Below are 22,372 nucleotides of genomic sequence, written 5' to 3' on the forward strand. Positions count from 1 at the left end.
CTTCCCTGATTGATTTGCAGTTTCATTGATTCCTGATAGGGTGGAGCAATAGGCCCTTGTACTAGCAGACTTTGATTCAGTGGAGTCCAAAAAGTAAGAAGTGTCTGAGCCATGGATCATTTACATCACCACATAAAACAAAATGGAATTACCTTTCTTGTTGGATTCAGATAAACTGGATCCATAGTCACTTCCAGTTGTGCACCAGTGATTTACTTGATGAACACAGGGAGAAGTTTCCATGAATGTAGTAGCCGCTCACATTAAGTTCATGTTCTATTTGCCTGTTGCCTCAAAGGTACTAGTCTGAAACTATACAACTTTAAATGAAAAATAGACCTTTTCTAGCATGGGTCAAATACGAGAAATATAGCGCATATCAATATACTCGTTCACGCATATGTTTGGTTAACACAATCAGTTGCCACCTCTGGCTTTTAAGAGAATCGTGGTCTATGTGCTCGTAGGCTCCAATGCAGAAGGCAGGCCCTGGTAGCATGTTATGGCTAAATCATGTAGTCCCTGTTACATCAGGGGCGTCATCAAACGACACAGGTCAATCTTTCTCATCATCAAAATGAGAGAAGATTTCTTTGATGGTGGATTCCTTTGTGATATCTCCTTGCACCTGGATGACTCCTGTAAACAAAATAGGCACCTACTAGGTATTCAAAACATTCAAGTCAACAATATGACAACAGATTTGAAGAAAACCATTCTATTTTGTTGTTTTGAAAACAAGTTACTCAGTTCCTTACTTATTTGCAATGACAAAGCAGACACAGTGTTGGTAATTTTAATAGGCAGACAGTCTAATTCCAATGTCAACTTACCTGGTATTGGGGCCATGGCCTGAAGGTCTACAGCCACTATTTTGTGATTCGCTACTCCACTCAATTTGTGTCCAATCACTTGGCTCCAACTACCTGGTGCAGCACACAAGTCTACAACTTTGGTAACATTGTCAAAAATCTCAAACTGCTCATCTACTTGCAGTAATTTGAATGCACTTCTTGCTCTCCAACCTCCTTCTTTGGCTTTCCTATAGTAAATGTCTCGCTTGTCTTTAGATGATCGGCCCATGATTTGATTGATACTGAAAACATTGTAAGTGGAAGATATCAAGCTGTAGTTGTAGACCCACAGGAAAGAATAATGGTAATTATTTTAAGTCTGAACTCCACAAAAATCAACCTAGAATCTGAGGTCCTAGAACCATGCTTTTAGAGACAGTTTTCAAGGTATTCTGAGATATAGAGCTTCAAATTTAATATAGTTGCCTTTTTGTCTCTATTTGACCTATTTGTCTCTATTTGACCATGCTCAGCAGGTACTTAATTAAATGAATTTAACTTACCTTTGAGCAACAACAAACTGACTATATTAGGGCTTCATGAACTTCTGTTTCAATAAAGAGACCTTTGAGAAATACAGGAGAACAGGGGACTTGTAAGCCAGGATACCCTAAATTTAATAACTTTTTGGCACTAATTAGTCAGTAAATAATGAAGAATACAAAGATTAGAGCAATTAATTTAAGTAGGTAGTTAATTTATTAAAATAATCTTTTGCACATTTCTTATCAACTTTTTTTAAATAAAATGTAAACAATGAAACTTGTTTACCACATTGCATACCTAATCAAGTTAACACGTTAACAGGCGTACTTATTAAGGTCATGTTTGCTCATCACAGCACATTGCATAATCTAATTACGTTACCAGGCGTATTATTTGGTCCGGCCGTACGAATGTTTGTGGATTGGTGGGTAGCGCGTCTGCCTCATAAGCGGTCACGGGTTCGATTCCCGCCCGGGGCGAATTTCATCCCAAACAGATAAGGTTCATTCTCGGAACGGCTGGCTGTCTCCTATCTGCTCTTGTCTCTTCGCTCTCAGGACGATGAGACCTTGGAAGTTACAGTTCCCTCTATCAAATCTCGAAAAAAAAACTTAGCCACAGTGGATTTCATCCCAAACAGATAAGGTTCATTCTCGGAACGGCTGGCTGTCTCCTATCCGCTCTTGTCTCTTCGCTCTCAGGACGATGAGACCTTGGAAGTTACAGTTCCCTCTATCAAATCTCGAAAAAAAAACTTAGCCACAGTGCCTTCTATCAAACCTCTTGGAAAAGAAAAAAAAAATCGAGTTGAAATTTTCTGTCTATGGATCAGTTGTCTATCCACTTATTCCGGGGGGGAAAGAACTTCTTCTCTAACCAAAAGGGCTGACCAAAATTCGTCACATTTATACAGGCGTGGAAATATAATTATTTCGACAGGGTCATTTCCTGGCGAACACAATGATCTGCGTGTAATTGAACCTCACTGTCTGCTCATCCAACGGAAAAACCTCCCTCAGATTCCCGTTGAAAACCACATCGATACAATCGTTCATGAAATCGTCTTGCAACGTTGAGGGGATGCGTTCGAGAAACGGATTCACCGAAGTCAACGCTTGACGCAGATCGGACACCGTTCGATAGGAGTAGGAACTTGTGTTGGAGTCGCAGTGGTGAATGTTGAATCCGACTGACTGGAGAAGGGCGGTCATTTCCGATATCGGATGTTTGTCTCGACAGGGTCATTTCCTGGCGAACACAATGATCTGCGTGTAATTGAACCTCACTGTCTGCTCATCCAACGGAAAAACCTCCCTCAGATTCCCGTTGAAAACCACATCGATACAATCGTTCATGAAATCGTCTTGCAACGTTGAGGGGATGCGTTCGAGAAACGGATTCACCGAAGTCAACGCTTGACGCAGATCGGACACCGTTCGATAGGAGTAGGAACTTGTGTTGGAGTCGCAGTGGTGAATGTTGAATCCGACTGACTGGAGAAGGGCGGTCATTTCCGATATCGGATGTTTGGAGTGGTGGTATGGCGAGATGAAACGGGCTACGTCCTGGAAGAAAGAAGACGGGGAAATGCCAATCCACTATTTACCTTTTTATTATTTTATTTTTCGTAAGTACTAAAAAAAGGTGTACCTACGGGTAAACAACTAGGCAAGATGGGTAGACTTTATACGAATCTAGAGGCAAAAGGAAAAAAAAAATCGTAAACTTTCTACGTAATGTAGGTAAGTACCTATCTAGAGAATACCTACCTTAAATATTGCGTAAATGGTGCGTACATGTTTGATAGAAGGAACTGTGCCAGTGTAATAACGGAGGCTTTATTGTCCGGAAATTGAAAAGTTCAGGATCGGAGAAAGCCAGCCGTTCCAAGAAAGAGCCTGTTGTTTAGGGATAAACTCCGCCCCCGGGCCGAAATGGAATCCGGGACTAGTGCTTACTAGGAAAGCGCGCTACCATCCTAGGTAAGTAGGCTGATGGAGAGTCTTATTATTACTATTATTAAGGAGGGCGGTAGGTCTTCAATAATAAAATTAGATATGTGATAAGCTGATAAGTATTATAATAATTTTGAATTAAAGGGAAATGTGTAGCAACAGTAAAAGGGATCACTCATTTTCTGTAGAAAAATAATAAAATTATGAGGTTTCTAATAGCATTTCTAAAGGATGGCAAGAGAGCATATCAAATTAATTATTATTATATTTACTTAAGTATTTCCATTTTTGAATGTTTCATTTCTAAGTAATTTATCAACCATAGGTGTAAAAAATCAAACTAAGTATTTTCGTTGAAATTATCTCTAATGGCAAAGAGCAATATTCTAATTCAAATGTTAAGTAGAAAGAAAGGACTAGAAAGAGGAAGTAGGTAGATAATCTGACAGAAAATAACAAGGATTAGAAAAGGAAAGTAAAGAATAAAAACAACTTATATGTATAAATACACCTTGTTACACAAGTTAGCAATGTCTTTCCCCACGGGGACTCCAACCAAGGTCTTCCGTTTAATAAGACAAGAATACGAGTAGGTATAAGTAGTAGAGAAAGAAATATAAATTAGGTAGGTAGATGTAATATAAACTATGTACCTATGTAATACATATGTAAAAATAAAAATTCAATCTCCTAAAACTAAAACTTAAACAAATTTAATGGTAAATATTGTCACTAAAAACCTTAGCAGTTATACTGATACTGATATCTTTTTCTTTACTTAATTTAAAAACTTTGTTGTCCTTTCTAGGAAATTGGCCGAATGATTTTTGAGCTTTTTGCTGACGTTGTTCCCAAAACAAGTGAAAATTTCAGACAATTTTGCACTGGGGAATTCAGGCGGGATGCTGTACCCATTGGATTCAAGGGAGCATAGGTAAATCTTGTCACTAATGACCTTAGCAGTTATACTGATTTCTTTTCTTTACTTAATTTAAAAACATTGTTGTCCTTTCTAGGAAATTGGCCGAATGATTTTCGAGCTTTTTGCTGATGTTGTTCCCAAAACAAGTGAAAATTTCAGACAATTTTGCACTGGGGAATTCAGGCGGGATGCTGTACCCATTGGATTCAAGGGAGCATCTTTTCACAGGGTTATCAAAGACTTCATGATTCAAGGAGGAGACTTTGTAAATGTAAGTATGTTGCCTTAGTACAAAGGTAGATACTTACCTACCTTTGTACCTTGTAAAAAAAAAAAAAAAAAACTACCTAGGTAATAACATTTTTTCTGAGAATGATCTCAGCTGTCACCCCATCCCTGTGATCATATCTCACGCCTAGAGATCTTCTGAGACGGATATCCCACATGAATACACTATTGAACAGGGTGTTATTCTGCCAGAAGTGAAATATGCTCTCTAGGGCGTCCAACTCTTTGAATTTCATGAAATTTAATCTGACGAGGGGTAGCCTGAAGTCCAAGTAACTTTATCTATGTTAACGGGGATTAGTGTGGCACATTAAAATCAAATCAATAGCTTCTAGCATTCTAGCATAGTAAGTACCTACCTACTTTTAAATAGTTTAAAGTGACCATTTATCAGTATTTCCTGTGTGAGGATTGCATCTAGGGTTTTATATTTTTGGTGACAAGACACTAAACAGGATTCAGGATAAAATGTAGAAGTATTTTACAAAGACCCAGACTTTGATTCAGTGGAGTCCAAAAAGTAAGAAGTGTCTGAGCATGGATCATTTACATCACCACATAAAACAAATGGAATTACTTTCTTGTTGGATTCAGATAAACTGGACACATAGTCACTCCATTGTGCACCAGTGATTTCTGTGAAGGGATTCATGATAGTGGGCACATAGTCTTTTGGTGGGCGGTAATTCTGACAAACAATGAAACTTTCTATACTTGAATTCCTTGAACTTTTTGGTTTTGCTATGGACACATTTTCAAAGAAAATTTGAAATTTTGTTTCTAAACAGACAACATTGCGAGATCGGAATATTTTTCCCACAAAAGTTCCACCTGGTTTTAAGAGAAATGTGGTTATGTTTAGGGCTCCAATGAGAAGGAGGCCCTGTAGATGTTCATCTAAATCATGTAGTCCTGTTACATCAGGGGCTCCATCAAAGACAACCAGGTCAACTTTCTCATCATCAAAATGAGAGAAGATTTCTTTGATGGTGGATTCCTTTGTTATATCTCCTTGCACCTGGATGACTCCTGTAAACAATAGGCACCTACTAGGTATTCAAACATTCAAGTCAACAATATGACAACAGATTTGAAGAAAACCATTCTATTTTTTTGTTTTGAAAAAAAGTTACTCAGTTCCTTACTTATTTGCAATGACAAAGCAGACACAGTGTTGGTAATTTTAATAGGCAGACAGTCTAATTCCAATGTCAACTTACCTGGTATTGGGGCCATGGCCTGAAGGTCTACAGCCACTATTTTGTGATTCGCTACTCCACTCAATTTGTGTCCAATCACTTGGCTCCAACTACCTGGTGCAGCACACAAGTCTACAACTTTGGTAACATTGTCAAAAATCTCAAACTGCTCATCTACTTGCAGTAATTTGAATGCACTTCTTGCTCTCCAACCTCCTTCTTTGGCTTTCCTATAGTAAATGTCTCGCTTGTCTTTAGATGATCGGCCCATGATTTGATTGATACTGAAAACATTGTAAGTGGAAGATATTGACCAATATTGCATCAAGCTGTAGTTGTAGACCCACAGGAAAGAATAATGGTGTTTATTTTAAGTCTGAACTCCACAAAAATCAACCTAGAATCTGAGGTCCTAGAACCATGCTTTTAGAGACAGTTTTCAAGGTATTCTGACAAGCTGTAGTTGTAGACCCACAGGAAAGAATAATGGTAATTATTTTAAGTCTGAACTCCACAAAAATCAACCTAGAATCTGAGGTCCTAGAACCATGCTTTTAGAGACAGTTTTCAAGGTATTCTGAGATATAGAGCTTCAAATTTAATATAGTTGCCTTTTTGTCTCTATTTGACCTATTTGTCTCTATTTGACCATGCTCAGCAGGTACTTAATTAAATGAATTTAACTTACCTTTGAGCAACAACAAACTGACTATATTAGGGCTTCATGAACTTCTGTTTCAATAAAGAGACCTTTGAGAAATACAGGAGAACAGGGGACTTGTAAGCCAGGAAAGATCCTAGAGACCTAATCTGTTTGAACACTTTGAGCCAACATGAACGCTTTCTCAGTTCAAGAGAAGATTTTTGTGTGGATATTACTAAAGGACGGACTTTTTTTTAGAGAGGTTTGATAGAAGGAGCTGTAGCTGCTAAGGTCTTATCGTCCCGAAAGCGAAGAGAGAGGCCGTTCCGAGAACGAACCTTATCCGTTCAGGATAAAAGCCGCCATGGCAGGGAATCGAACCCGCGCCCTAGCGCTTACAAGACGCTCTACCCTCCAAGCTAACAAGACTGGCAATAATTCTTCATTATGTCGGTCACTTACGCTCAGACAGTTGAAACGTGAGAGGCGGAACAAGCTTCCGACCTAGTTCTGTCGGACGGTCTGAGTGTGAGTGGCACTTACACAACGACACGATTTTTTTTTCGGAACGACAAATGGGCCTCACAAAGTCGACAAAAAGTTTTCTTAATTATCTGACTTATTCAGCACCAACAAAAACCTATAGTGATATTTTGAAAGCTACGTGAACATTTTGAGAGAGTAATAGGTTTTGAACTTGAAAGAAAGGAAAATAATCAAAGATCAAGATCACCTTGGATTACGAACGCCTACATAAAGTTCAATGGAGCAGTTGCGATTGGGAAAATATTATTAATAAAAGGTCGATTCCTACGTAAAAAGTTGTGAAAAATTCAAATCTGAGGTCAAAACTTCGAAAAAGTAACTTTAAAAGGTCGAAAATTCAATTTTCAACTATTGCCGTTCTAATGAAAAAGTTCAAAGAGTTGTGACGTCAGATTTCACGTCAAAATGCGCAGAAACGCTTGCGCACAAACAAACGAAGCGGGAGTCATGAATTATGACGTCATCGCCTACGGGAGCGTATGCCGTGACGTCAAACTTCACGATTTACCGGTATTTTTTAAATCGATTTATCTCGCTATCTAGAAGTCGCAGAAGAAAAAGAAAAATTCCGTTGGTCCTCATTTTTCCTGCTCTATGACTTTGAAACATCACCCAAGTAAGCGCCTATCTAGAGGTCGTAGAAGAAAAAGAAAAATTCCGTTGGTACTCATTTTTCCTGCTTTATGACTTTGAAACATCACCCAAGTAAGCGCAACTGATCTATTATGCATCACTCAAGTAAGCGCAACTGATCTATTATGGAGTCCAGAAGAGAAATTAAACATGTCCTTTTTCCCATCAAGAAATTGGTAATTGAGTGGCGGTAAGTTTTACTAAAAAAAAAAAAGGTCACAGAACAGGTAAATTAAAATTGAATTTTAAATTAAAATTGAATTTAAGAGGATCAGAGCTCAAAGTTTCATCTAAGAGAGACAGATAGAACAAGAAGTCATCATAAATATCAAGAGAACCTTGATATTACTCTGACCATTTTTTAAATCGATTTATCTCGGTATCTAGAATTCGTAGAAGAAAAAGAAAAATTCCGTCGGTCCTAATTTTTCCTGCTTTGTGACTTTGAAACATCACCCCAGTAAGCGCAACTGATCTATTCTAAACACATATTATTATGGACCCCCCCTAGCTTTCTAGTTTCAGTGAAAGTGAAATGAACAGAGAGCTGAGAGACTACAATAGATACTCTGGATTATCTTCGGTAGTAGAATTCGAAAATAGGGTTCAAGTACAAAATAAACAAAGCTACCAATCATGCTCTGAAACACCCAGGCTGTGTTTTACGGGGTTCAGATGTAAATATAACAAACGTTTCTTGGTTTAAAAGTAAAAAGATGCTTGACAGAATGTTTTTAAAAGACTGACGGCGTCATACTATGAAGCTGACATTTTGGCTACGTCCATCAAATGATTGTTTTGAGGAAACAACACAAAGCTTTTATGAATGAAAACAAAAATCAATACGACCTTGACCGGATGTTTGGAGTGGTGGTATGGCGAGATGAAACGGGCTACGTCCTGGAAGAAAGAAGACGGGGAAATGCCAATCCATTATTTACCTCTTTATTTATTTTTCGTAAGTACTAAAAAATGTGTAGGGGTAAACAACTCTATAGGCAAGATGGGTAGACCTGATACGAATCTAGAGGCAAAAAGGAAAAAAAATCGTAAACTTTCTACGTAATGTAGGTAAGTACCTATCTAGAGAATACCTACCTTAAATATTGCGTAAATGGTCCGTACATGTTTGATAGAAGGAACTGTACCAGTGTAATAACGGAGGCTTTATCGTCCGGAAATTGAAGAGAAAAGTTCAGGATCGGAGAAAGCCAGCCGTTCCAAGAAAGAGCCTGCTGTTTAGGGATAAACTCCACCCCCCGGGCCGAAATGGAATCCGGGACTGGTGCTTACTAGGAAAGCGCGCTACCATCCTAGGTAAGTAGGCTGATGGAGAGTCTTATTATTACTATTATTAAGGAGGGCGGTAGGTCTCCGCCCCGCCAAGTCAAGAAAGTTTGACAGCGCTACTATAGATATTATACGCTACAGAGTACAACAGACCAAGTAGCCATTTTCAGATAGTTGTAGAGGATACCTATAGGTGCGTACCTGAGTATATTCAGTCCACTTTGGTTTCCTCGAGAGTTTTTCATAAAGATCATAGATCGGATTGAAAGCGTTGAGCAACAGGAGCACTTCCCCACCAGGCATGAGCAGATTGTAGATGTTTGATATGGCTTGTCTGCAAAAGAAGAAGATGTTTCGGACCGTTTAAGTTCTGTTTGACCAAAGATTTTTCACTCCGGTTGTGCTAAGGACTTCCTTCAAGGTTTCGCCTGGGGCGAACCGCCCAATAGATCAATTTTGTATTGACTAGGGGGATGCTCCAATATTACATAGGTGGGTCATAAATTTTAGTATTTAGGGAGCCCCTAAATATCCCTGCGGACTCCTAAATGTCCGGGACTGTGGGGGTGGGATATACGCCAGTGGACCTTACCTACCTGATCCGTCCGCCCTTTGAAAAGTGACGCCCAAAACTTACCTTTGATCCTGAACCCAGTGAAGACAGTAGAAGGAGAATATCTTGTTGAACTTGGCGAGGAAAATGGACTCCAGATTTTGATCAGCAATATTGGCGACCACGAATTCCAGCTTCGGATTGGTGTGGTGATTCTTGGCATGCTTGATCATATTGGGGGACACATCTAAACCCACCTGAAAGCGAGGAACAAAATGAGGGGGTCAAGTAAAACAGGTACACCTTTCATAAGAGTCTAATTACGTGAGTAGGTACATAACATACCAACTATATTACCTGCAAATGACTTCCAAGTCATTTGCACAAAATGAGGGGGTCAAGTAAAACAGGTAGGTACACCTTTCATAAGAGTCTAATTACGTGAGTAGGTACATAACATACCAACTATATTACCTGCAAATGACTTCCATTCTCTGAACCACTAGGAAAGTAGAATAGGTACCTTTACTTAGGTAGGTATATTTAAAGAGAGAAACAAGCCTCGAGAAAAAATCTAAAGGAAAGAATTGCCTACGGAAGGGCATTCATTGGAAATCTTCATTAGACTGTAGAACATCACATACCTACCTACTCGTATATGATATAGTATAGGTTCCTAATAACCCGTCTTACCAATTTGACGACGCTCTTGGGTAGATTGGGCAGCAGTAGCTTCGAGGTAACATTGCCGGGACCACAGCCTACGTCCAGAACGGATTCATTGTCTGTCCATTTGAACTGGTCGATATATTGGGACAGGAGTTTAGCAGCGTCAAGCTGCTGCATGGAGTTGTTGGTCTCGTATAGGGTCGCTTTATGCATGATGAAGCACGTGAGATGGTCAATAAGCAATTAAGCACCTGAAATTATCAATAAGCAATTAAACTCTTGATACAGTGGAACCCCGATGTAACGAACCTCGAAATCCTCGAAATGATGAAGAAAAGTCGATTTCCCTTTCCTTCAGAGGCAAAAACCTCAGGATAGCGAAGTAAAAAGTATTTATATATTGTTAACTTAACAAGCAAATATGCACATAACAATTATACCTACACTTTGCTAATATTTGTCAAAAAAATATTAGCACCTAAAATAGTCAGTAATTAAAGCTGGGGTTTAGGTAGGTACTTACCTAAAACCCCAGAAATTGTCATCAAGCTCTTGAAATGGTCGATAAAAGTAATTGAGCACCTAAATTGTCAAAAAGCAGCTGGCACCTAAATGACTAATAAGCACTAATAAGCAGCTGGCACCTAAAAGTACCTACTTGGAATTACTTGTCCTAAAAGCACGTAACAAAACTTACCTATGTTAAGATAAGGATCTTTCAATCCTAATTTTATTATAAAAGCCGCTGTTAAACTTGTTTAAAATAATCAATACCTAAATCAAATAGGTAGTTGGTATAATCACTAGATACCCACCGAAATACGCGTCCACACACAGGTAACACGAATTGAACTACTCTCCACAAAGTACTGAACTCATCTACTGTTCTTGTTCTAGGCGAGAAAACTATCCCGCTGGATCTGATAGTGGTACTAAGGATCCAAAATAGCCCTCAGGGTCAAACCTATATTGGAATATTTACATAAAGATAAAGAAAGATCCTAGAGACCTAATCTGTTTGAACACTTTGAGCCAACATGAACGCTTTCTCAGTTCAAGAGAAGATTTTTGTGTGGATATTACTAAAGGACGGACTTTTTTTTAGAGAGGTTTGATAGAAGGAGCTGTAGCTGCTAAGGTCTTATCGTCCCGAAAGCGAAGAGAGAGGCCGTTCCGAGAACGAACCTTATCCGTTCAGGATAAAAGCCGCCATGGCAGGGAATCGAACCCGCGCCCTAGCGCTTACAAGACGCTCTACCCTCCAAGCTAACAAGACTGGCAATAATTCTTCATTATGTCGGTCACTTACGCTCAGACAGTTGAAACGTGAGAGGCGGAACAAGCTTCCGACCTAGTTCTGTCGGACGGTCTGAGTGTGAGTGGCACTTACACAACGACACGATTTTTTTTTCGGAACGACAAATGGGCCTCACAAAGTCGACAAAAAGTTTTCTTAATTATCTGACTTATTCAGCACCAACAAAAACCTATAGTGATATTTTGAAAGCTACGTGAACATTTTGAGAGAGTAATAGGTTTTGAACTTGAAAGAAAGGAAAATAATCAAAGATCAAGATCACCTTGGATTACGAACGCCTACATAAAGTTCAATGGAGCAGTTGCGATTGGGAAAATATTATTAATAAAAGGTCGATTCCTACGTAAAAAGTTGTGAAAAATTCAAATCTGAGGTCAAAACTTCGAAAAAGTAACTTTAAAAGGTCGAAAATTCAATTTTCAACTATTGCCGTTCTAATGAAAAAGTTCAAAGAGTTGTGACGTCAGATTTCACGTCAAAATGCGCAGAAACGCTTGCGCACAAACAAACGAAGCGGGAGTCATGAATTATGACGTCATCGCCTACGGGAGCGTATGCCGTGACGTCAAAAAGTCTTCCTTACATCTCAGGCAATAATTTCCGTCCCCTCTCTTACGTACCTGTTCGGAAATGTCTCCCATGTCGAGGAACATAGCCAAAGGTTCACGTGTGTAGAAGTAAGCCTTGTGTTTCTCATCGAACCACGTTTCAATAACCCGCTTGTAGTTGTACGTGATGAGAGGTCCCTTCACACGGTCAGCAAGCTTGCCAAAGTTGTACGGCATGAAGCTTCGATATACGTGTCCTGTAGAAAAGCAAAGGAGAATATGAATATTTCGAAATTTCTGGCAGAGATTATACAGAGTCCGGCAGAAATGGAGAAAGACACAAACAGAGAGACAGAAAGAAGGAAAATACTTTACTTAGTAATAGAAAATAAAAATCATGACCAGGGTAATTGACACAAACAGAGAGATAGAAAGAAGGAAAATATTTTAGTAATAGAAAGTAAAAATCATGACCAGGGTAATTCAGTTCCCAATGTCTGCGATCTGTGTTTTGATCAAATAAAAAAAGAGGGAAGTTTTTTTTTTTTTTTTTTTTTTTTTTTTTTTTTTTTTCCCCCCACGACCTTGACAATAGATCATTCATGTCTCATAATAGTAATTCCGTGAATTGTGACTATTTTAGAACCCATGTGTTTCTATTTCCAATGGGCCTAACAGTCCAAAATACCCATTTCAGAGATTTTAGCTAGAACGTTATAGATAAAGACTTGAAAATTGGAATATAATTGGTTGACACAGTTTCACAGTTCGATGGTTAAGCTATTCAGAGGAATTATTTTTAAGATAGCAAATTGAAACCAAGTAGGTATTAACAAAAGGTTTTTGATACTAATGAGCTGATACTTAATGAACTAGATTTCATAGATACATAAGTGACTGCGAAACCGGACATAAAATAATAATAGTAAATAAAAAAAACGAAAATATTTAAATATCTAGAAATGATTTCAATTTACATGTTTTAAAATAGAATTCAGTACAAATTTAAATTGAACAACATAAAAAATCAACACACAAACATTAATTCGAACTTTATTGTCTTATTACCTATTACTTTTTTCAATTTTGGTTCACAATATAATTTTTGGAGTCGGATTAGAAACCAAGCACGTTGAAAGGTCCAAAGATAAAATATGAGATCAAGAAGAAGTGAACCAAACAAGATAGAAAAAGTTAGGTAGTATGTATGATCTTGAAAAATCAATAATAAAATTAGATATGTGATAAGCTGATAAGTATTATAATAATTTTGAATTAAAGGGAAATATCTAGCAACAGTAAAAGGGATCACTCATTTTCTGTAGAAAAATAATAAAATTATGAGGTTTCTAAAATAAAGATCTGGCCAAAGTGGGGCTTTTCCCCTGCTTAGGTAAAAATTTAAAAAAAAAAAAAAAAAAATATGAGGTTTCTAATAGCATTTCTAAAGGATGGCAAGAGAGCAAACACTTCTACAATTGAAACTACATTTGAATATCTAGACTAGAACTCAATTTATACAAAGAACAACATTACATTGAAATGGGGGTCTTTTCTGACGAAATTCCTATTATGTAGGAATATTGCATCCCTACAAAGAACTCACCTATTCGAGAGCATGGCACCCATTCAATGCTTCCTCCACACATCCAAATCTTGAAGGACAACTCGAAGTTCTCGCCTCCCCATACCAGAAGGCCCGGATCATAACCTCCCAACTCGAGGAAAAAGGCCCGGTCCATTGCAAACAGGCCTCCTGCATGGGTCGGCGATTTGTATGGTTCACTGGAAAATAGAATAGAACAAAGTGATAATTTAATTACACAAGAGTTGTAGTCAAGAGATTTTTTTATTCTCCTTTTTCTTCTCCTTTTTACGTGTACAGACGGGGTCGGCGTTTTTCGTCAGCCTCTCAATCAGCCCTAGGATGATTGCTTTGAGCTGACATTTGGTTTTGGCTACAAATTTTACGAGTAAATGCCCTAGTTGCCCTACGCATTCAACCTTAACAAGGGAAATTCGGGCTGGTTTACTCCCTGATTAAAGTTTGAGGTTTTGAGAGAGGGAATCGTAAAAACGGAGGTCTTATCGGTTTGAAATTGAAAACAGAAAAAGGACAAGATAGGAGAAAGGCAGTCATTCCGAGAAAAAACCTTGTCTGTTTAAGATAAAGTTCGTCCCGGGCGAGACACGAATCCGCGGTCTAGCGTTTACAAGACTGGTGCGTTACCCTCCTAGTTGGCAGAACAAAAATTAGGGTAAAAGATTTCTCATTGGAATACCTTCTTGTCGGTTTTGTGTCATTCAGACATTCTTCTTCTTCACCTTTTCCCATGTTCAGATGGGGTCGGCGTTTGTCGTCGGTCTCTCAATCAGCTTTAGAGTGATCGCTTTGAGGCGAACTGGTTTTGGCTAAACAAAATTTTCCGAGTGGGATGCCCTTCGCACGCAACCTTCGCTATTGATATAGCGCGAGGAAATTTGGACATTGAAATTTGGTCATTCAGACATTGATAAATAATAAATTTATTTACTTATACGAGTTTTACTCTAGAGCTTTGTCCCAAATAAATTGTATTTGTACAATAATACCTGTTGTATTTCCTCTTCTTGGCTTCCCTTTCAGGCAGTTCGTTTTCCTTGTACAACATTCCCCACTCAAATATGCCTCGGTAATGATGATCTGGCTCATACACCGAGCGGAACTCCCACGTTTGATAGTCAATACCTGATGGGGGTGGTAGAAAAAAGATCGCTTTCATTGGTAAATGTCGGATAAAAAACCATACTCTCTTAGAGAAAATGCCCCATGCACACCACATTTTCTTAAGCTTCAGTATTGCCCCATTAACAAAACACCATCGATCATTCAATCGAATAAGTAAAATAAGTTTTTGTTAACTTATATTTAAGTACACACTTCTTTTTTAATTCACTGAATATGCCTTTAAAACTGGCGAAATGGCCATCTGAATATAGTAAAAGTCGTAAAAAAAACGCCATATGTGTGAATACATACCTATGTCAAGACAAGAATAGTTTTGAAAGTCAGGCCCAGTGATTTTAGAGAACATACCTACCTATTCTCCAGTGCTCTATGTTAAGGGGGATTAGTGTGGCACATTAAAATCAAATCAATAGCTTCTAGCATAGTAAGTGCCTATTAAAGTACCTACTCTTAAATAGTTTAAAGTGATCATTTATCAGTATTTCCTGAGTGAGGATTGCATCTAGGGTTTTATATTTTTGGTGACAAGACACTAAACAGGATTCAGGATAAAATGTAGAAGTATTTTACAAAGACCAGTCACAGTAAAAACTACTTACAATCAGAGACACTGTTTGATAATAATTGTTGACAGTATAAATTATTGTAGTAGGTATTTTGTTTGAAATATCTTGCCAGTAGGTATAGGTAACATAAGAATCTACCTATGTAGAAAGATAATTTAAAACTGTCCATTATAATGGTCTATTTTCCAGGCGTCTTTTTTTTTCCTCGCAAGATTGAGTGGACCCTCGCACATGATTTGTGCTCAGATGGGCACCTATCCAAACACCAATCATCTCCAATCCAGACTAGTTAGCTTGGAGGGTAGCACACAGTTGCCTTCTTCAAATTAAATTAAATTGATTCCAAGGGCAAGGAAAACTTAGACCCTTGACAAATGGAGTGTTCCTGAAGGCATGTGATGTGTTCTAATTATGTTGTGATGTTTGCATAAAATCATATGAGATTATAACTTTTATTTAGAGATTGTGTTCTGTACCTAGCTAATTTCTGAGGGTTGGCTTATTCCTATCTATGAAGTTGTACCTATGAACCACTTTGTCATATTCTTTTCAACAGTCTTGAGACTCTTGAGGATAGTACCTATTTATTTATTTGTTAGACTATTTTAGAGTCTTTATGTAACAAAGATAAGAAATTACTGCCAGGGACAATCTCTACCAAACCAAAAACCAATAGTATTGTATGACTAGCTAGGTATTCCTTTTTAGTATAAGTTTAATATCAGAGATGAACAACAGGTGCTTCACACTGAGAAATAGTAGACCAAAAATCGAAGCAAAACACCAATGCACAAAATTTATTAATATTTACTTAATAGTATAAATATCACACTCAAGAGGTGTATCATGTATAAAACTAAAAGAAAACAAGAAATACTACTTATCAACATTTAATTTTGAAAAGCAAAACACCAATGCACAAAATTTATTAATATTTACTATTACTGTAGCAATGGCTACAGTAATAGTATAAATATCACACTCAAGAGGTGTATCATGTATAAAACTAAAAGAAAACAAGAAATACTACTTATCAACATTTAATTTTGAACTGTGATTTGTGAATACATACCTATGTCAAGACAAGAATAGTTTTGAAAGTCAGGCCCAGTGATTTTAGAGAACATACCTACCTATTCTCCAGTGCGCCATATGTTTTTCTTTTCAGTCAAAAATCTTTCCGTAGTGCTAAAGCGCCTAAAGGGGGAAAAATATTTTTTACTTACCGTCAATAACAGGCACGGTCATAATTTTCCGATCGCTGTAGATGGGAGCGAGCAGGGGCGGCAACCAGTTGAGTCCCACTTCACAATGTGCGTCCAGGAATACAATGACCTCCCCTCGGGACTCCTTAGCACCACGTGACCTGGTCCTGATGAGACCTTCACGTTCTGTGTTCCGAATGAGACGAACCTTGCCGTTAAATCGTTGAATGTAGTCTTCGAGCTTCTGGTCCAGGTCAGCTGAAATCGGTATAATTATAAGATGTAGTTCAGTGATCAAAATCAGTATAATCTCATACAGGTAGACTTGAGATTTTTTTTTTATTATTACATAAACTACATGTAACGTACCATAATATTGTAATAAATAAATTGAATTGAATTGAATTAAATTAAAATAATCATGCAATCGCGTGATGCTGGCTTTTCCCGGCCCCCTTCAGGTTAATTTGAGTGGGCGAGTAGCTTGTCGCCAAATGGAGGGTAAAGCCCCCAAGACTAAAGATCTCGGTACTTATGCAGCGACGAGACTTTTTGTAGGAATGGGTAATAGGTATGTGAATCCTGGAAAATTTCTGAACGAAAAGATATGTACCGAAAGTCATATCTACCTACTCGTATGATGGAAGAATGTATATTTATGATTTCTACAAGCTGTCAGGGGAAAGAAAAGACCCACTCACCTTTGCTACTAAAATCATCTACCAGGATAATTTCTTCCAAATACTGGGCTGGCGTACGCTTGATAATACTGTGCACTGTACGCATGAGAGATGAGAACCCTTCATTGTGGAACACAAGGATGACACTCGCTTTGGGTAGGTCCAGAGGGTAGTCCCAGTATTTGCACCTGTGGGAGAGAAGAGGGACTTTTAAGGTGTGTCGAAACATGGTCAATCGACGTCGATCCACATCGATTCACAATAAAGTCACATCCATCGACGACCGTCGACTGTGTGGACACACCTATATACCCGAGACGTACTTTGAGATTCAATTTAATCTACATATTTGGATTAATCAATCTGATTTTTAGCCTGTTTTTCTTGGAGGGTGGAGAATCTCTTATTCTTAGCTCGTCTACGGGATCGATTCTTGCCCGGAGCGAAGTTCATCATAAATTCACAAATAAGGTTCGTTTTCGGAACGGCGGCTTTCTCTTTCTGTCCACCTATTCTCTTCGATTTCGGGACAATAAGACCTTTGTTGTTACCGTTCCCTCTATCATTTTTTTAAAATAATAATAGGTAATTAAAAAACATAAAATAATAATAATAAAAATCATCGAATGCCTTACTCTTCCATTCGTAAATCGGGGATAGTCCTGTCGAATGAGATATGGTTGGACGTTTCCATGTTCATTCCATATTCTCCCAAGCTCGCGTCACCAGCCGCCCTATATGCCTCAGGCAAATGATAGGCCTTGCCTCCCTCCCCAGGTCCCTCCTTGTAGGGCTCCAGCGGTGGCTCTAGATTACCCAACTTGCCATCAGCTTTGAACACGGGCCGCTGGAGAAGATAAAATTGACGATAATATAGGTTATGTTTATTTTAGACATCCAATGAATTGACATTACCGTTTTATGCTTTTCGGATACTTAATTGTTGACTCTCATCCGACTCGAGATTCGCCTACTTTGCAGGCTTTACCTGGGTTTTCATCAGAAAGGAAAAAGCTCTATCTTAATCGGGCAGGGAATTGCGTTTCCCTATGGTCCCTCCAAATTACAATTTGAATTCGTTAGGCAAAATGCAAAATCGGCTTGAGATTCGCCTACTTTGCAGGCTTTACCTGGGTTTTCATCAGAAAGGAAAAAGCTCTATCTTTTTTTCTTTCGAATAAGGCGTTTTAACTCTGGAATCCCAGGTCGTTCACGCCGAAAGCTCTATCTTAATCGGGCAGGGAATTGCGTTTCCCTATGGTCCCTCCAAATTACAATTTGAATTCGTTAGGCAAAATGCAAAATCAGTTAGGTTATGGTCTATGGTTAATTCACCAATTTACCACTAAACATTGAAGACGAGTGGCTGTTGGGACAGAAGATCGACCGACCCAAGGCCATAAAAAATTGGAAATAGTATCTTAAATTAGGCCCCCAAATCAAACCGCCCTTGATAGCTAATCTATCCTTGGGAAAAAAAAGCGTTTTTTCTTAATTTACACATATAGGTACGTAATCTTTCACTCAAAAAGGTGTTTATCTCAATTTGCTGAGCCTCATATTAAGAAGCGCAGCAGCGCTCCGCCCCGCCAAGTCAAAACAGTCTGACAGTCAATAATAAGGCTGATGAAAGTACTCACACTTCGAATGATGTATTTGTCAGGCTCACTGAGAGATTTCCTGTTCAGACTAGTTAGGCCCCCAAATCAAACCGCCCTTGATACCTAATTTATCCTTGGGAAAGCGCAAAATTTGCACATATACTTAGGTACCTACGTAATCTTTCATTCAAAAAAGTGTTTATCTCAATTTGCTGAGCCTCATATTAAGAAGCGCAGCAGCGCTCCGCCCCGCCAAGTCAAAACAGTATGACAGTCAATAATAAGGCTGATGAAAGTACTCACACTTCGAATGATGTATTTGTCAGGCTCACTGAGAGATTTCCTGTTCAGACTAGCTAGGCCCCCAAATCAAACCGCCCTTGATACCTAATTTATCCTTGGGAAAGCGCAAAATTTGCACATATAGGTATGTAATCTTTCATTCAAAAAAGTGTTTATCTCAATTTGCTGAGCCTCATGTTAAGAAGCGCGGCAGCGCTCCGTTCGTCAAGTCAAAACAGTTTGACAGTCAATAATAAGGCTGATGAAAGTACTCACACTTCGAATGATGTATTTGTCAGGCTCACTGAGAGATTTCCTGTTCAGACTAGCTTCATACTGGAGTTGATTTGACTTGGAGAACAACAGATACAGGAGGGGAACTACGATAAACACACAGGCAGCGATTCGCACGATACGACCTCGTTTAAACTGCACTCGGCGCATTTTGGAGGACAGAACTACCATTCCGGGGAACTCTGGCTAAAGCTTCTGAAATTAGGAGAAAAATCCAAAATGAGGAAAAATTTTGGGTATGAAAAGTTTCCGAAATGTGAAATCAGAAAGTCAAGAAAAAATGTGTTTCATCTTCTTCTACAATACCACCTCACGTTTTACTCTCTTACAAATCAAATAAGTAGTCAAATTAAAATTGTACCTTACCTAAAAATGGTTTCTATGGAGGTACCTATGTAAGTACCTACAAAGGTAAGTGAAAATTTAAGCTATGGAGTTACAAAAATTAAAAATGACATATTTTCATTCACTGAAGTATTATGGAAGATGGAAGAAAACCTCACCATAAGAAATACTGATGGAGAGTTCAAGTCCTTATCTCTTGCTCAGTTGGCAACTAGTGTCATACTAATATCTGATAAGCATCAATGAAGAAACATTATTGTCAAATAATATACAGGGTCAACCCAGCCAGTGTAGGGATTTTTTAAAAAGAAAGAAGAAAAAATGCAAAGCTCAAGGTAAAAGTAGTTATCTATGTTACCCAAGTATCCAAGGCTTACTAGCTTCTCTCCTTTAGCAGACACGCCCGATGCAAAGGTTAGGTTCGGTTCTGTATTCTCTGTTTCTATCCAAGTGAATGCTACCCCTGTCTCTCGCCAATGCTTATACTCCTGATAGTTGACTCGTTCTCCGCCAGGTTTTGGCTTCAGTTGCATCTGATAGTCCCAATCAAAGACCCCATCCCTGTGATCATATCTCACGCCTAGAGATCGTCTGAGACGGATATCCCACATGAATACACTATTGAACAGGGTGTTATTCTGCCAAAAGTGAAATATGCTCTCTAGGGCGTCCAACTCTTTGAATTTCATGAAATTTAATCTGACGAGGGGTAGCCTGAAGTCCAAGTAACTTTCATCTGTGACCATGAGAACAAGCTGTCTGGATTTCTGAACGATGTAGTTTACTGTTGAAGGACGCACTAAGAGGTTTCCGTAGATCTCCATCCATAGTCTTGCCTTTTCCTGAAGTCCCAGAACGTGAGGAGGTTCTAATGCCGCTGAGAACAAAAAAAAATCACAGATTTTACTAGTACCTACACCTGGCGTTGAGCAAAGCTATTTAATCATCCTCCATAATCTCGCTGGATATTAATATATCTGTTACAAGTTTAATAATAAATCGCAAAAATCACCAACTCATTCTAAATGATGTCATCTCACCTGTCAGCAAAAGCATTTGCTTGGCCACAAAGTCCACCAATGGTTCTACCACATAGAAATTCCTACACCTGGCGTTGAGCAAAGCTATTTAATCATCCTCCATACTCTCGCTGGATATTAAGATATCTGTTACAAGTTTAATAATAAATCGCAAAAATCACTAACTCATTCTAAATGATGTCATCTCACCTGTCAGCAAAAGCATTTGCTTCGCCACAAAGTCCACCAATGGTTCTACCACATAGAAATTTTCACAGATTTTATTAGTACCTACACCTGGCGTTGAGCAAAGCGATTTAATCATCCTCCATAATCTCGCTGGATATTAATATATCTGTTACAAGTTTAATAATAAATCGCAAAAATCACTAACTCATGATGTCATCTCACCTGTCAGCAAAAGCATTTGCTTGGCCACAAAGTCCACCAATGGTTCTACCACATAGAAATTGATTTTCCTTCTGGGATGTCTGTACTTTTTGGCAACTGTTTGCAAGATGTGTCTGGCATCTGCCCCATACACCACCAATATGTTTAACACTGGTATTTCCACTCCTTTGGTCTCGATGAGGTACTCCTGGAAATCTATGGCTGGAGTGTAGCCCCACCACATCTTTGGAAAGAATAAAAAAAAACTAAAGCTTTTAACGAGAAAGTGAGATATCGTAGATGAAGGAAATACCTAATAAGCTTTGAAGATATACACTGAAGAAAAGTAGAAAGTTGTTTATCGTTGCCTTGACAACGGCAATAATGCGGTAGGTATGTCTTGTTTTAAATCATTCGCCATTGCCAGCCTGATTAGTTGGAGTTGGAGGTTAACGCGCCTGCCTTATAAGCGCTAGGTCGCAGGTTCGATTCCCGCTCGTGGTCACATTTATCCTCGTTAGGTTTTTCATCTCTTGGATGTCGGGATGGCAAGACCTCAGTTGTTACAGTTCCCTCTATCAAACCTCTTAAAAGAAAAAAAAAGAGTTTTATTTCGTTCTGTTCCCTCCCTTATTGCCAGCCTAGTTAGCTTAGTTGGTAGTGCGTCTGCCTTGTAAGCGCTAGGCCGCGGGTTCGATTCCCGCCCGGGGCGGATTTTATCCTGATGGGATAATGTTCGTTCTCGGAAACGGCTGGCTTTCTCCTATCCTGTCTTCCTTCTCTCCTCGATTTCGGGACGATAAGACCATAGCAGTTAAAGTTCCCTCTGTCAAACCTCTTAAAAAAAAAAAAAAAAAAAAAAAAAAAAAAAAAAAAAAAAAAAAACAAAAAAATCTTGTTTTAAATTATTCGCCGTTGCCAGCCTGATTAGTTGGAGTTGGAGGTTAACGCGTCTACCTTATAAGCGCTAGGTCGCAGGTTCGATTCCCGCTCGTGGCCACATTTATCCTCGTTAGGTTTTTCATCTCTTGCATGTCGGGATGGCAAGACCTCAGTTGTTACAGTTACGTCTATCAAACCTCTTAAAAGAAAAGAAAAAAAAAGTTTTATTTCGTTCTGTTCCCTCTCTTATCCACTCGAGTCTCGCGTGATCGTCAGAACCTTTTCAAGTCCCAGGACTCAACTCGTATCCACAAAATCGTGGAACTATTTTTTCGGAGCTCAGGATTCAACTCACCTGCATCTGTTTTTCTCAATCACCTTGTAATGTGTCGGTCTAGGTATGCTTAGCTTGGTCAGTTAATGTTGCAATGATAACACCTAGGTGGAGGGGGTAATCAAGATAAACATCTCGAGGT

At 38.7% G+C, this 22,372-nt stretch overlaps 5 protein-coding genes across 7 annotated transcripts in view; all 5 read right to left on the reverse strand.

Annotated features, from left to right (window-relative positions):
- LOC103523663 (putative tRNA (cytidine(32)/guanosine(34)-2'-O)-methyltransferase) overlaps nucleotides 1-6,289 on the reverse strand; it is a 12,804-nt gene extending 6,515 nt beyond the window's left edge. The window contains exons 1-3 of the mRNA XM_026833134.1: nucleotides 6,194-6,289; nucleotides 5,726-6,065; nucleotides 4,998-5,534 (exon numbers count right to left, since the gene is read on the reverse strand). Coding sequence (XP_026688935.1) covers nucleotides 4,998-5,534; nucleotides 5,726-6,029 — 841 coding nt within the window. The 5' untranslated portion in view covers nucleotides 6,030-6,065; nucleotides 6,194-6,289. The remainder of the gene's footprint in view (nucleotides 1-4,997; nucleotides 5,535-5,725; nucleotides 6,066-6,193) is intronic.
- The window catches only part of LOC103523581 (N-acetylgalactosaminyltransferase 7), a 24,661-nt gene extending 4,846 nt beyond the window's left edge, over nucleotides 1-19,815 (reverse strand). The window contains exons 1-8 of the mRNA XM_008488639.3: nucleotides 19,764-19,815; nucleotides 19,243-19,455; nucleotides 17,719-17,930; nucleotides 17,105-17,271; nucleotides 16,425-16,661; nucleotides 14,497-14,632; nucleotides 13,511-13,689; nucleotides 11,977-12,161 (exon numbers count right to left, since the gene is read on the reverse strand). Of these exons, the coding sequence (XP_008486861.1) occupies nucleotides 11,977-12,161; nucleotides 13,511-13,689; nucleotides 14,497-14,632; nucleotides 16,425-16,661; nucleotides 17,105-17,271; nucleotides 17,719-17,930; nucleotides 19,243-19,431 (1,305 nt within the window). The 5' untranslated portion in view covers nucleotides 19,432-19,455; nucleotides 19,764-19,815. The remainder of the gene's footprint in view (nucleotides 1-11,976; nucleotides 12,162-13,510; nucleotides 13,690-14,496; nucleotides 14,633-16,424; nucleotides 16,662-17,104; nucleotides 17,272-17,718; nucleotides 17,931-19,242; nucleotides 19,456-19,763) is intronic.
- On the reverse strand, nucleotides 548-1,957 carry LOC113473874 (putative tRNA (cytidine(32)/guanosine(34)-2'-O)-methyltransferase). Its single transcript, XM_026833311.1, has 3 exons — nucleotides 1,358-1,957; nucleotides 834-1,096; nucleotides 548-639 (listed from the first exon to the last, which is right to left on the reverse strand). Exons 2-3 carry the CDS (start codon nucleotides 1,081-1,083, stop codon nucleotides 557-559), a joined length of 333 nt encoding a protein of 110 aa, XP_026689112.1. The 5' UTR covers nucleotides 1,084-1,096; nucleotides 1,358-1,957; the 3' UTR covers nucleotides 548-556.
- LOC103523376 (phosphomethylethanolamine N-methyltransferase) lies at nucleotides 1,985-10,873 on the reverse strand. Of its 3 annotated transcripts, XM_026832569.1 has the most exons (6): nucleotides 10,854-10,873; nucleotides 10,063-10,289; nucleotides 9,454-9,626; nucleotides 9,018-9,150; nucleotides 2,660-2,905; nucleotides 1,985-2,359 (listed from the first exon to the last, which is right to left on the reverse strand). In XM_026832569.1, the coding sequence occupies exons 2-6, from the start codon at nucleotides 10,249-10,251 to the stop codon at nucleotides 2,282-2,284; spliced, it is 819 nt and encodes a 272-aa protein (XP_026688370.1). In that variant the 5' UTR covers nucleotides 10,252-10,289; nucleotides 10,854-10,873; the 3' UTR covers nucleotides 1,985-2,281. The 3 variants fall into 3 exon arrangements, with proteins under 3 accessions (XP_026688370.1, XP_008486672.1, NP_001288290.1); XM_008488450.2 differs by lacking the exons at nucleotides 2,660-2,905; nucleotides 10,854-10,873 and adding an exon at nucleotides 8,387-8,426 and having other exon boundaries at nucleotides 2,022-2,565; NM_001301361.1 differs by lacking the exons at nucleotides 1,985-2,359; nucleotides 10,854-10,873 and having other exon boundaries at nucleotides 2,582-2,905; nucleotides 10,063-10,251.
- Nucleotides 19,816-19,827: 12 nt separating the features above from the next.
- LOC103524297 (dynein assembly factor 3, axonemal) lies at nucleotides 19,828-22,311 on the reverse strand. The gene is made up of 4 exons (XM_026833505.1): nucleotides 22,252-22,311; nucleotides 21,036-21,258; nucleotides 19,936-20,482; nucleotides 19,828-19,834 (listed from the first exon to the last, which is right to left on the reverse strand). The coding sequence occupies exons 1-4, from the start codon at nucleotides 22,255-22,257 to the stop codon at nucleotides 19,828-19,830; spliced, it is 783 nt and encodes a 260-aa protein (XP_026689306.1). The 5' UTR covers nucleotides 22,258-22,311.
- Nucleotides 22,312-22,372: the final 61 nt, after the last annotated feature.

Source organism: Diaphorina citri, unplaced genomic scaffold (assembly GCF_000475195.1).
Source record: "Diaphorina citri unplaced genomic scaffold, Diaci psyllid genome assembly version 1.1 scaffold5, whole genome shotgun sequence".
NCBI lineage: Eukaryota > Metazoa > Arthropoda > Insecta > Hemiptera > Psyllidae > Diaphorina > Diaphorina citri.

Excerpts from the sequence above, each read along its gene's own strand:
- LOC103523376 (XM_026832569.1), bottom strand. The coding sequence starts at position 10,251 with ATGCATAAAGCGACCCTATACGAGACCAACAACTCCATGCAGCAGCTT. Across the intron at positions 9,627-10,062 it reads CCAAGAGCGTCGTCAAATTG|GTGGGTTTAGATGTGTCCCC; the intron begins GTAAGACGGGTT and ends CCTCGCTTTCAG. Across the intron at positions 9,151-9,453 it reads CACTGGGTTCAGGATCAAAG|ACAAGCCATATCAAACATCT; the intron begins GTAAGTTTTGGG and ends CTTCTTTTGCAG.
- LOC113473874 (XM_026833311.1), bottom strand. The coding sequence starts at position 1,083 with ATGGGCCGATCATCTAAAGACAAGCGAGACATTTACTATAGGAAAGCC. Across the intron at positions 640-833 it reads GGCCATGGCCCCAATACCAG|GAGTCATCCAGGTGCAAGGA; the intron begins GTAAGTTGACAT and ends TTTTGTTTACAG.
- LOC103524297 (XM_026833505.1), bottom strand. Across the intron at positions 20,483-21,035 it reads GCAAATGCTTTTGCTGACAG|CGGCATTAGAACCTCCTCAC; the intron begins GTGAGATGACAT and ends TTTTGTTCTCAG.